At 44.4% G+C, this 11,232-nt stretch overlaps 1 protein-coding gene across 1 annotated transcript; it reads right to left on the bottom strand.

The window, feature by feature from the left end:
• Nucleotides 1–248: 248 nt before the first annotated feature.
• Nucleotides 249–10,909, bottom strand: LOC135118858 (uncharacterized). The gene is given in 16 exon segments (XM_064041911.1): nucleotides 249–1,047; nucleotides 1,049–1,607; nucleotides 1,771–2,179; nucleotides 2,182–2,804; nucleotides 2,848–3,254; nucleotides 3,605–4,579; nucleotides 4,677–5,096; nucleotides 5,551–6,057; nucleotides 6,299–6,501; nucleotides 6,557–7,816; nucleotides 7,819–8,002; nucleotides 8,187–8,848; nucleotides 8,850–9,358; nucleotides 9,361–9,478; nucleotides 9,480–10,237; nucleotides 10,786–10,909. Coding segments are annotated over 16 exon segments (8,325 nt in total). The 3' UTR covers nucleotides 249–440.
• Nucleotides 10,910–11,232: the final 323 nt, after the last annotated feature.

An 11,232-nucleotide genomic window follows, 5' to 3' on the forward strand; every position in this document is an offset into this window, starting at 1 on the left:
AGCAATGGACCTAAAAGGGAACCCTGAGGAACACCGCTTGGCACTGTTACCCAGCTAGATACGTAATTTCGTATAACTACTGCCTGAGATCTGTTAGAAATATATGATGAGGTCAGGGAAGAATGTGACTTCACACTCTGTTATTCATTGTTATTACCATTTTCATTAAAAACTAGCAGTTTCGCCCGCGTCCCGGCGGAAGTTATACCCCTACCCGGATCTATAATTGCTTCGATAGTCTAACTTCCCAGCTGCTAACCCACAACAGGAGGGGTCATGTGATAATGTCCTATAAATCTTAATGCGAAGATGGACTTAATAAAACAGTATCATAAAGAAACAAATACCGTATATTTATAAAACAAATAATAATAAAAAAAAAACCTAAACAGTCGACACAGATTTCCGTTAAAGACAAATAAAACCCTCTAGATTTGCTACTATCTATTAATAGCCATCATTACAATATTCCTTTTACACACAGTTTTATAAGTATTCGACGCCATCGCCTCATAATTCGTTTGAATTTCATTCTCTCTGTCGTACACGAATTTCGGTAATTTCGCTACCAATCTTTCTCCGTCATCCGAAACTGTCTTTTCGGTATAAATCTCTAAAACTGCTTTCTTAGTTTCGTAAGACTGTAGAATGTCCGAAGCATGAATTATTGAAAGCCCTTGTGGCTCTTGCGTCGTGTTCTCAGCTGCTTTATCTTTTAATCTATAACTATCATTGAACTTGGTGGAATTATCACTTACTAATACGATTTTATCTTCATCTGATATACTTAGTGTCGTGTTCCTGGTCATTTTTCTTGTAACGCATTCTTTAACATGAACCATACGACGCGACAACGTATTCCTAGAACTAAGCTGTCTGTCGTTCACATTTACAACTCCAGAATTTGATTTGACATCTTCTTTCATGGAAATGCTAGCTGTAGTGCTAGTTTTGACATTCTTGTGTGCTGACAAATCAGCATTATTCATCTTGTTTGTCAATAACTGTGACTTTTGCGTTTCCGCGTCCACATAGTCGGGTGTCATATCACATGGGCAGTAATCCGACTCCTTTTAAGATTGCAAGTAACTTCTTCGCTTTTCTTAGCTGGTGGCCTTGCACAGCAGCAACCTTCCCTTCTATTCTAGAAGCTAGTTTTAATCTAGCAGCCACTGTACAACACATGCATCCACCTTCTGGATGTTCTTCATTGTCAGATGATAATTCATCGCTGTGGTTACTGTCAGTGCAATCGCTATTTTCTATAGTTGGATAAACAACTTGTTTGTTTATTTCTTCGTCTGTTAATGCTTCATGGCTCTCTCTGTAATAATTGTTCATGCTGTCAGTATAATAATTTGGTTTTAACGCCGCATAAGCTACATCATTTGATACATCATTCGTTGGTCGGTTTGCTTCTTCGTGATCGCTGCTATCTGACGTCAGAATGACTCTCAGCATATCCCGCAGCTTCCTCATTCGGGTTTTAGTTTTGGCTGTTGTTTCTTGCGCTTTCTCAAACACCTGTTTCAACATTTCCTTCTTTTCTTCTTTAGTGTGAGGTTTAACGATGACCTCTATACTCTTCTTTTTCCTGACAATGCATTGGGTTCATCTGTATCTGTAGACATAAAATTATCGTATTTTGGTTCAACTTGTTTTTCCGTGTCAGTTTCTTCGGTGTCATATTTTATTTGTTTCTCAGTATCCGTTTCCTCTGTATATTCATATTTGTGATCAGTTAGTTTTTCTGTATCAGTTTCATCTAGGGTCTCTTGAATATCTTTAGTCGTACTATACTTTTGACTTGCTGATTTAGCTTCCATATCTTCGCTTTTCCCTTCAGACATGTCCGTGACACATCTACAAACGGATTGTTCCGAAGATCCCATAGCAGGTCCCTCCCAAGCCCTATTAACGTTTCACTCATAATTTCTTCGCTGTACGTCCTGGACTTATTATCTACTGATGACGTAAGATCGATAGTAGCTCTGTGCACTGAGAAAACGTTATCATCATGCAATTCGTCACTGTAGCCAGTTGACACGCTATGGAATTTGGCAGAGATCTTTTCAGAAAAGTCTTTACTGTAATCACCGTTCTTTGAGCTTCCGGATTTCTTTTCATTTTTAGGTTTGAAGTTCTTTATCACGATACGTATATTCAGATCGTTTTTCGGTCTGAATGGTCTGCAATTCTTTCGCCCTCGTTATTCATAACGAAAACTTCTTGGGGCATTTGTTTGATGCCTTCGCTACGCTCTATGTTGTCTTCTATTTCGTTTTCCCTGTCACCATCATTCGCTATATTGATTTCGGTGGTTTTCTCACCTTGTGTGACTTTTAATTTGAACTGAATTTCTATAAGGTTCGCAATACTGGATTCACTTTTAATTTCTGTCATTCCTTTTAAAGAATTGTTATCAGCCACAAAAGCTTGCACAGAGTTGTTAGTAGTTAGTCTTCGTACTTCTGAAGCCTTGAACATTTCACCTAGTAACGACGGCCGCTGAATAGTGCAATCGGCATGCTGTAGCCTGTAATCTTTTCTCTCAAATAAGGTCATTCCGTCTTCGTCTTGCACTTTTATATTCATACCTTCTCTAAGCTCAATTGTGCTAGGATTTTCTTTCTTTAATCTAATCGTTATTTTTTCTTCGGAATTGAGACTAATACAGCCGTCATCACCGGGTGTACTTTGCCAAGCTGGGCAATCTTTGGAACATGTTGGTTTTCTATAGGGCATCATTTTAAGAGACAGGCCACCTATTCTAGATCTGCATCTAGGATTTTCAGGTCCCAACGTGTGTGGTTTTGAAGTACTGTGGGAGCTGGTGGTGGCCTGGGCTGGGGCACTGCATTTCCGGTATAGAAGGAGGGCATAGTGATCCCTGTTTATTTGGACAGCTTTTCTTGCATTCCTGTTTAGGTGAAGGTATCGTACTACAAGACAATCTAGGCAACATTGGTGGTGATCCCGGTTTATTTGGACAGGTTTGCTGAGTGCATTCCTTTTCAGGTGAAAGTATCGTGTTGCAAGACAATCGAGGCATCATTGGGCAGTCTTTCTTACATTGCCCGTAAACTAATGTTTCTGCGGGTTCGTTCTTGGTACGAAATAGTGATGTGATTGACGACTGATTAGAAATCTGATTTTTCGTAGGCCAGGGAAAATCATCGCATTGTTGATTTTCACCGGTACGTCGTCCCGATTTAATTGAGTTGGGATTCTTATATTCGTCACGTGAACGAGATTTATTTTAGAATGTCTCTTATTGCAAGGAGATGAATCGCATGGCAGTGGTGCCTTCTTTGGTTTTCAGGTTCAATGGGACATGGATGAATAGGGGAATAAACGAATGGTGCTTCAGGTGACCTAGAGATGGAGCCAAACGAACATGACGTAGCTGAATAGTTTCTGCAAGGGATGGTACACATGTGTTGCATGGCGAATGCTGACATGTATTTTGACAGTCCTTAGTTCCTTTATGTTTGCGATGACCTGAACCTTTACTTGTCTTCCTTTTGAAGAACGGAGATATCTTTTGCCCAAACCACTTGACGTTTTTACAGGGTGCTGGTGGTTCGGGACATTGTGAGCTTACAGAAAAACATGACGGACGTGATGCTGGACAGGATGGGGACGCAAAGGGGATTTATCATCAGGACCATCGCTCGGTGGTGATGAGGATAACTGCAGTGTCGTGCACGGCGGTGTGTGGGGACAGGCCGGTGGCCGCTGACACGGCGGCGCGGACGGTGACATCGCAGGACATGGTGGGGTTTTAGTACATGGTGGGGATTTGGGCATCTTTTGGCATTTGGGACACGGTGGCGTGTTAGCTGTTGCGCATTTTGGACACGGTGGCGTGTTAGCTGTTGCGCATTTTGGACACGGTGGCGTGTTAGCTGTTGCACATTTTGGACATGGTGGCGTATGAGGACACTTTGGGCATTTCGGACATGGTGGCGTTTGGCAATATGGACACGGTGGCGTGTGGGGACACGGTGGGCATTTTGGACACGGTGGCGGGCTAGGACACGTTGGGCATTTTGGACAAGGTGGCGTTTTTGGACATGGCGGCGTGTTTGAACATATTGGGCATTTGGAGGCGGTGGTACATGGGGACAAGTTGGGCAGTTTGGACACGGTGGCGGTTGAGGACACGTTGGGCATTTCGGACATGGTGGCGAGTGGGGACACTTTGGACACGGTGGCGTGTGGGGACAAGTTGGGCATTTCTGACACGGCGGCGTGGGGGACACGGTGGAGGAGGACATGGCGGAGTTTGAGGACATGGCGGTGTTTGAGGACATGGCGGAGGTTGAGGACGTGGTGGACATTTGGGACACGGTGGCGTGCCGGGACATGGTTGGGCTTTGGACACGGTGGGGTGAGGACACAGGAGGAGCAGGATCCGGGGGGGGGTACAAGGCGGGGAGGGTAACACGGTGGAGGTTGAGGACACGGCGGGGCGTGGGGACATGGTAGTGAGTAGTCACACGGTGGCGCGAAGGGAAGGGACAACGTGGTGTGGGAATGAAGTGGGGCATGAGGACACGGTATGGAATGGTGGTGGCTGCGATGGACAGTGGGACATGGTTGAACATAGGACATGGAGTGGAGAGGACACTTCGGCGTTGAAGGAGGGCACGAGTCGAGACAGATTTGTGGACATGATGGAGGCGATCAGGGCAGTTTTGGGGAGACAGGCGGAGTGGGTGGGCATGGCGGCGGTGGTTTTATCGCGCGGAGGCGACGGACATGGTGGAGGAGAACCAGGACAGGGCGGTGGCTTCTTGCACGGAGGATCGTGGGGGCATGATGGCTTACACGGAGGAGGACTCGGGGACAAGTGGGGGCTTACACGGAGGAGGGCTCGGGGACAAGTGGGGGCTTTTACACGGAGGAGGACTTGGGGACAACTGGGAGGCACATGGAGGAGGAGGAGTTGGACATGGACATGGAGGGAGGAGTTGGACATTTTGAAGGTTTTACATGGAGGAGGAGGTGTTGGACATTTTGGTGGTTTTGCACGGAGGGAGTTGGGGTTTTGCACGGAGGGAGTTGGGGTTTGCACGGAGGGAGTTGGGGTTCTTGCATGGAGGAGGAGTTGGGGACATTTTGGAGGTTTTGCATGGGGAGGAGTTGGGCAACTTGGAGGTTTTACATGAAGGAGGGGAGTTGAACAACATGAAGGTTTCTTACATGACGAAGGAGGTGACGAACTCGCAGGTTTCTTACATAGCGGACGAGCTGATGGACAGCTTGAATTCTTCTTACACGGTGGAGGCGTTGACGGTTGGCAGGAATGCTTCTACACGGGGTAGGTGTCGAAGGGCGGCTTGTCTTCTTCAGACACGATAGTGGTGACGTACATGAATAACAAGGGGAAGGCTGGTTGTAGCCGACAGGCGGGGATTGTGGATAACCTCCTCTTGTTTTACATGGAGGGTTCGGTGGACATGATGGTTGCGGTGAATTCTGATATCTAGGGAGATTGTCGACGTTGTGGAGGTGGTGATGGACGTGGTAACGGAGTCCTCCTACGATTTGGAGGGGTTGGGGGCCGGGACGGTGGCAGCGAAGGACAAGATGGTGCCGTTGAGGGATAAGACGGCGGCGATGAGGAACGAGGTGGCTGTCTCTTGTGAGGTTTTGGGGATATGGAGGACTCTTCTTATATGTTGGAGGCGAAGAAGGAGAAGCAGGGCAAGACACTGTCGACGGACAAGATGGCGGCGTTGAGGGATAAGACTGTTGCGGTTTCTTGCAAGGTTTTGAGCATATTGGGGAGGTTCCTCATATGTTGGAGGAGAAAAAGGACAAGACATCGTCGAAGTACAAGACGGTGGCGTTAGGGGACAAGACGGTGGCGATTGTGGATAAGGTTGTGGTCGTTTGCAAGGCTTTGGGGGACAATACTGTTGCCTTGGGGGACTAGGCGGTGGCGATTCTTGGTAAGGTTGTGATTCTTCGCAAGGCTTTGGGGACAATACGGTTGCCTTGGGGACTAGGTGGTGGTGATTGGCGATAAGGTTGTGATTGTTTGCAAGGCTTTGGGGACAATACGGTTGCCTTGGGGACTAGGCGGTGGCGGTGGGGCATAAGGTTGTGATTGTTTGCAAGGCTTTGGGGACAATACGGTTGCCTTGGGGACTAGGCGGTGCCGGTGGGACATAAGGCTGTGATTGTTTGCAAGGCTTTGGGGACAATACGGTTGCCTTGGGGACTAGGCGGTGGCGGTGGGCGATAAGGTTGTGATTGTTTGCAAGGCTTTGGGGGACAATACGGTTGCCTTGGGGGATCAGGCGGTGGCGGTGGGACATAAGGTTGTGATTGTTTGCAAGGCTTTGGGGGACAATACGGTTGCCTTGGGGGATCAGGCGGTGGCGGTGGGACATAAGGTTGTGATTCTTTGCAAGGCTTTGGGGGACAATACGGTTGCCTTGGGGGACTAGGCGGTGGCGGTGGTTCATAAGGTTGTGATTCTTTGCAAGGCTTTGGGGACAATACGGTTGTCTTGGGGGACTAGGCGGTGGCTTTGGGGGACCTAGTTGGGGTTGTTGCCTACAAGGTTGAGGGGCTGGAGGGCATGGTGGGGACATCGTAAAACAAGGTGGAGGTGGCTTTGGGGGACAAGTTGTCGGTTTCCTGCAATATTTTGGGGGAGATTGGTGAGATCTGTTAAAAGGAGGAGTCGTTGGGCACGAAGAGACTTTAATGCAAAGCGGAGGGGTGGGTGGACACGACGGTGGGCGAGATGGAGGACACGACGGTGGGCGAGATGGAGGACAGGATGGTGGTCGAGATGCAGGACAGGATGGTGGACGAGATGTAGGACAGGACGGTGGGCGAGATGCAGGACAGGACGGTGGGCAAGATGCAGGACATGACGATAGGCGAGATCCAAGACACGGCGGTGAGCCAGGACACGGCGGTGAGCTGTCTCCAGGACATGGTGGTGGAAGAGATGTAGGACAAGATTTTTGCTGGGACACGGTGGCGGGCGAGATGCAGGACACGACGGTGGGCCAGCGGCAGGACACGGTGGTGTATCATCACAAGGCACGGTCGAATTTGCGCATGGAGGATTGTCCATCATCTCACAATCATCTCTGCACGGTTGTCGCGGTATCTCGCAAGGAGGGTCTAGATTCACTTTCGCATGCTTGGGACAAGGAGCCGTACCGCTTTTGAACGCTAGAATGCCTTCTGGCATCTCTGCAAGCTGCTTTGCTAACAATTCATTCATCGCATCACAGTCAGGGAGGGAAACATGCTTCTTGCATGACTTTGGTCTCGGTTTAGGCTCAGTTACCTTACAACAAGGCTTCATCAGCTTCGGGCATTCACTTAAAGTGTTCTGAGCACTTTTGCTCTCATTACTTGGCGTTGAGTACGGTAGACAGATTTCTGGACAAGGTCCAGTCCATTTGGATTTATTGCTGTTAGCATATATCTTCCTCCTTTTAAAAACTTCGACTGAGTCTTTGGGCAATACTGTTCGGATGATGTCTCTTCTACACGGTGGTAACGACTCCTCTTTTTTATTATTTTGTACGTCTCGACTTGTAACCTTTTTACTATTGTGTACGTTTTGACTAGTGACCTTTTTATTATTATTATTAGCAGATTTTTTTAACAATTTTCCGAACCATGAAAATTTATCAGGGGGCTTATCATCTCCCTCGTGATTGTGGCATTGGCTACAAGACGAAGCTCCACAAGATGAAATGATGGTAGATGTTTGAAAGTCGTCATAAATGTTAGGACAAGATTTAGTTCCTACGCCTTGGTTATTGAAGCTCGTTTTGAGCTTTCTGAGCAGCACCTCAAATGGGAGTCACTGACACACCACGAGTACAAATCCAAGCCCAGAGGAGTCCAGTTACGGTAATACTCTTGTAGGTAACTCTCGGCAAACTCGCATTTCTTCTGTTGTGGTTTGAGAACGTTATGTTCTGAATCTTCGTCGGTATAGTCATCTGCGATTTTCAAGCTGAAAAACAAATATTCATATGAATACAGAAACACACATTTATTCTGATCTACTACCTCTGGAAAACAGTAAGAAGTTGCATGCGAATTATACTTGATTCGATTCAGCCGGTTAAGCATAACAACAGACCCACATGACTAGACCCATAGGTTTAGGGAAATAAATAATGAACAGATTCTCTTACATTGGCTTGCGTATTTCTCTCATTTCCCTCTGCGTGATAATTCCTACACCAATCACGTCGCACCTCTTCGGTATATACACATTGCTGCCTTGTATCACCACGTCTCTGCTTACCGGTGGTTTATCAGGATCCAAAATCTTCAAAGCACCATCTTTACTTCCTTGCACGCTAACGGTTACTTTTATATTATTTTGTACATAATCTCCTGTGTCGAAAGAACGAGCTTTCTGCTTTTTCAAGTCACTTGCAGTTTCATATTCAACAATTTTATACACTTCCTCATCGCTAGATTGGTTAGTAGGATTTCTGTTATGTTCATCACTGCTAGAATCGACAAAGAAACCCTTAGGAATATCAATCCTTAAATAATCAGAACTTTCCGCCCTATTAAGTTTTCTAAAATTTTTCGAATGTAAAACCACTTCTATTTTATGGGAAAATGCTTTAGATTTGTCGATGAACCATTTTTGATCTGAAATTCTAACTTCCATATTATCGTTTCTATCTTCGTTTGATTTACACTTCGATTTGCCTAAAATAAGCTTTGGCTTATCAGTTACAGTTTTTGGTATCATCCAAGCTTCAATGTTTTGTTGGACAAAGTTTACATGTTGTTTTGTATAAGACTTATATGATGGCTCAGCGTTCACTTGGCTTTTGATCTAAAACGACTCCAGTGTCTTTGTAAACATTATCCATCAATTCAAAGACCGTACTACTGCTTCGGCGGTAGGTTTTGTTATTCCAACGTACTTTGACACTATTCCGTGACTCAATATTACTCGAAAGGAATTTCTTAAGCCATGCTCTTCTCGCCATTTCCTCGTAAGCTTCAGGTGCGGGTGCTGGTTCCTCTACTTTTTCTGGTTTATCCGCAGCGTCCTCTCGAACAAGATTGTTGCCTGCTATCTTAATCACCAAGCCTTCTCTTACCTCACAACGACCAGTAGTAAGGCCTTTCTTCGTTTTGAGACTTGTCTTTATTTTTCTTTTAAAGAAGAAGAACTTTCGGCCCTCTTTCTTCTCTGCCGCATTTTTTAGGGGCATCTGCTTTCATGTCGCCTTTAGATTCTTGAATCTTCTTTGTTGTTCCTGTGGGTTTCTTTGGGGTGTTAAAAGATGGTATGGAGTGCATGGTCTCTTGTAATGCTCTTCTTCCAAGTTGAATTTTTGCCCCATATTTTGAACATGCCTTTCACACCTTGGCATTCGCTGTCATCGTCATCCGGTCTTAATGACCACTGATCACTACCTCTCCTTTTTGGGGCCAGTAACTGATCTTCTATAATGTGAAGTCCTGGGATGGAAGACAGGTTTTTCTCGACTACATGATGGAGACACTGGGGTATACGTTCTCGTATTTGAATACGATCTTCCTTCTAGAGATGGTGGATCTGAATTTATTGACACATCCTTATGGCTGGCTGCACTATTTTGACTAGGCACTTTATTCACAATAATAGAATTCTTCTTAGAATCTTCCTTCTTCGTCAAACCTCGCCTCAGAGCTTCGAATCTTTGTCTTAATGTGGTTGAAGCGCTCTTAAAATCTGGAACGGGTCCCTCAGCAATTGGTTTAGTATCTCTAGACTTAGATTTGGCTGCAAATATTCTCCTGTATTCTCTCTCGAGCTTGTTCTCCATAGGGTCCTCAGTATCTACGGAGAAACGGCTCAGTTTATCATCACTTGGATTTTCAAGGTCATGTACATGTTGTTCTAAAGAATCTGAAGAATATACTTGATTTGGGGGCAATTCGTTCCTTTCCATAGGTTTGTATGAATCCACTTTTTTATTTTGCATGTCCTCTGGTTCTTCCTGAAAAATTATGGATTGTAATATATCTTCAATGTTGTTTTCAGGTTTTGTTTCAGTATCCTTTTCTATAGTTTCTTCGACTTGTGTTGTTGTGTTTGTTAGACTTTTGACGACAGTGTTGCTTCCTATTTCAATGTTCCTGTTGAATCTCGAATGTCTGGGGCTAGTGGCTCCCGATATAGTCTGCACTATAGGGGACAACTTCTCGCTCAAGACACTATTAGTCTTAAAGTCTATAAAACCGCCCACACACTTTGACGATGTTCTTTACTTTCATAATAACAATTTTGACTGCGTTGTCTATTTCTTCCTAGAAAGCAAAACATAGATATCAGATTTTACCGAATCTCGAGCATTTAAAATTGAATAGCGTAATTTTAACATGATAGAATTCATAAGTGTTTAGGTCCTTGGTACCACTTTATCTCTATTTTCATGAGTTATCTGTTATTAAGCAAAGGCACGTTTATCCACAACACTAGGCAATAGAACTTTAGGAGAACACTTACGTAACAAAACGAACAAGGTCAGAACTGCCAACACCAATGTCGTCAGTTTCAGGCAAGTAGATTTTCTTAACTTTCTTTCTTTGTAGCGCTTTCACGCTGCCCACCCTATTTCAGTATAACTCTTAGAACCTTGGTAAGCGTACGTTTGATTTGGCAATCCAAAGTATCGGACTTCTTGTCTCTTCTTAAGTAAACCAAGGTTTTGCATGTGCATATCACGTTATCCCGCTTAGAATTATATTGGCAACCAACTTCATGAGTTTTCTGTTCACATCTTGTAGACACGGGCGAAAAATCCCTGTCTTTTGCGTTGTTGTTCGCGCAAAATTTATATTCTCTATTTAATTCAAGTTTTATATCACGTTTAGTCACATAAATAGCTTTACTCTCTTTCATTTCTTCTTATTTATCATCATTTGTTTTGTCGTCTTGCATTGTTTACTTTTGATTCTTTTTGCCTTATTTTGTAGCTTGGGATTTTATCTGAAAGAAGTGTTTTGGGATTAAAGAAGTTGGCTAATCTGACAAATGATTCATTCGAAAGCTTACGTTAATGTATCAAAATTAAGTAAACATACGCACATTTTGAACTATATCCTTTTGTACACAAGTAATTTTTAACACTTTTATTTATTGCACCTTTTAAATTGGTTTGAAATAAAACTGTGAATTTAGTTTTTGCTAAGATTTTTTCGAATCTGTCAGTTATTTTACTGACA

This window comes from Helicoverpa armigera, chromosome 27 (genome assembly GCF_030705265.1).
Source record: "Helicoverpa armigera isolate CAAS_96S chromosome 27, ASM3070526v1, whole genome shotgun sequence".
NCBI classification, from domain to species: Eukaryota; Metazoa; Arthropoda; class Insecta; order Lepidoptera; family Noctuidae; genus Helicoverpa; species Helicoverpa armigera.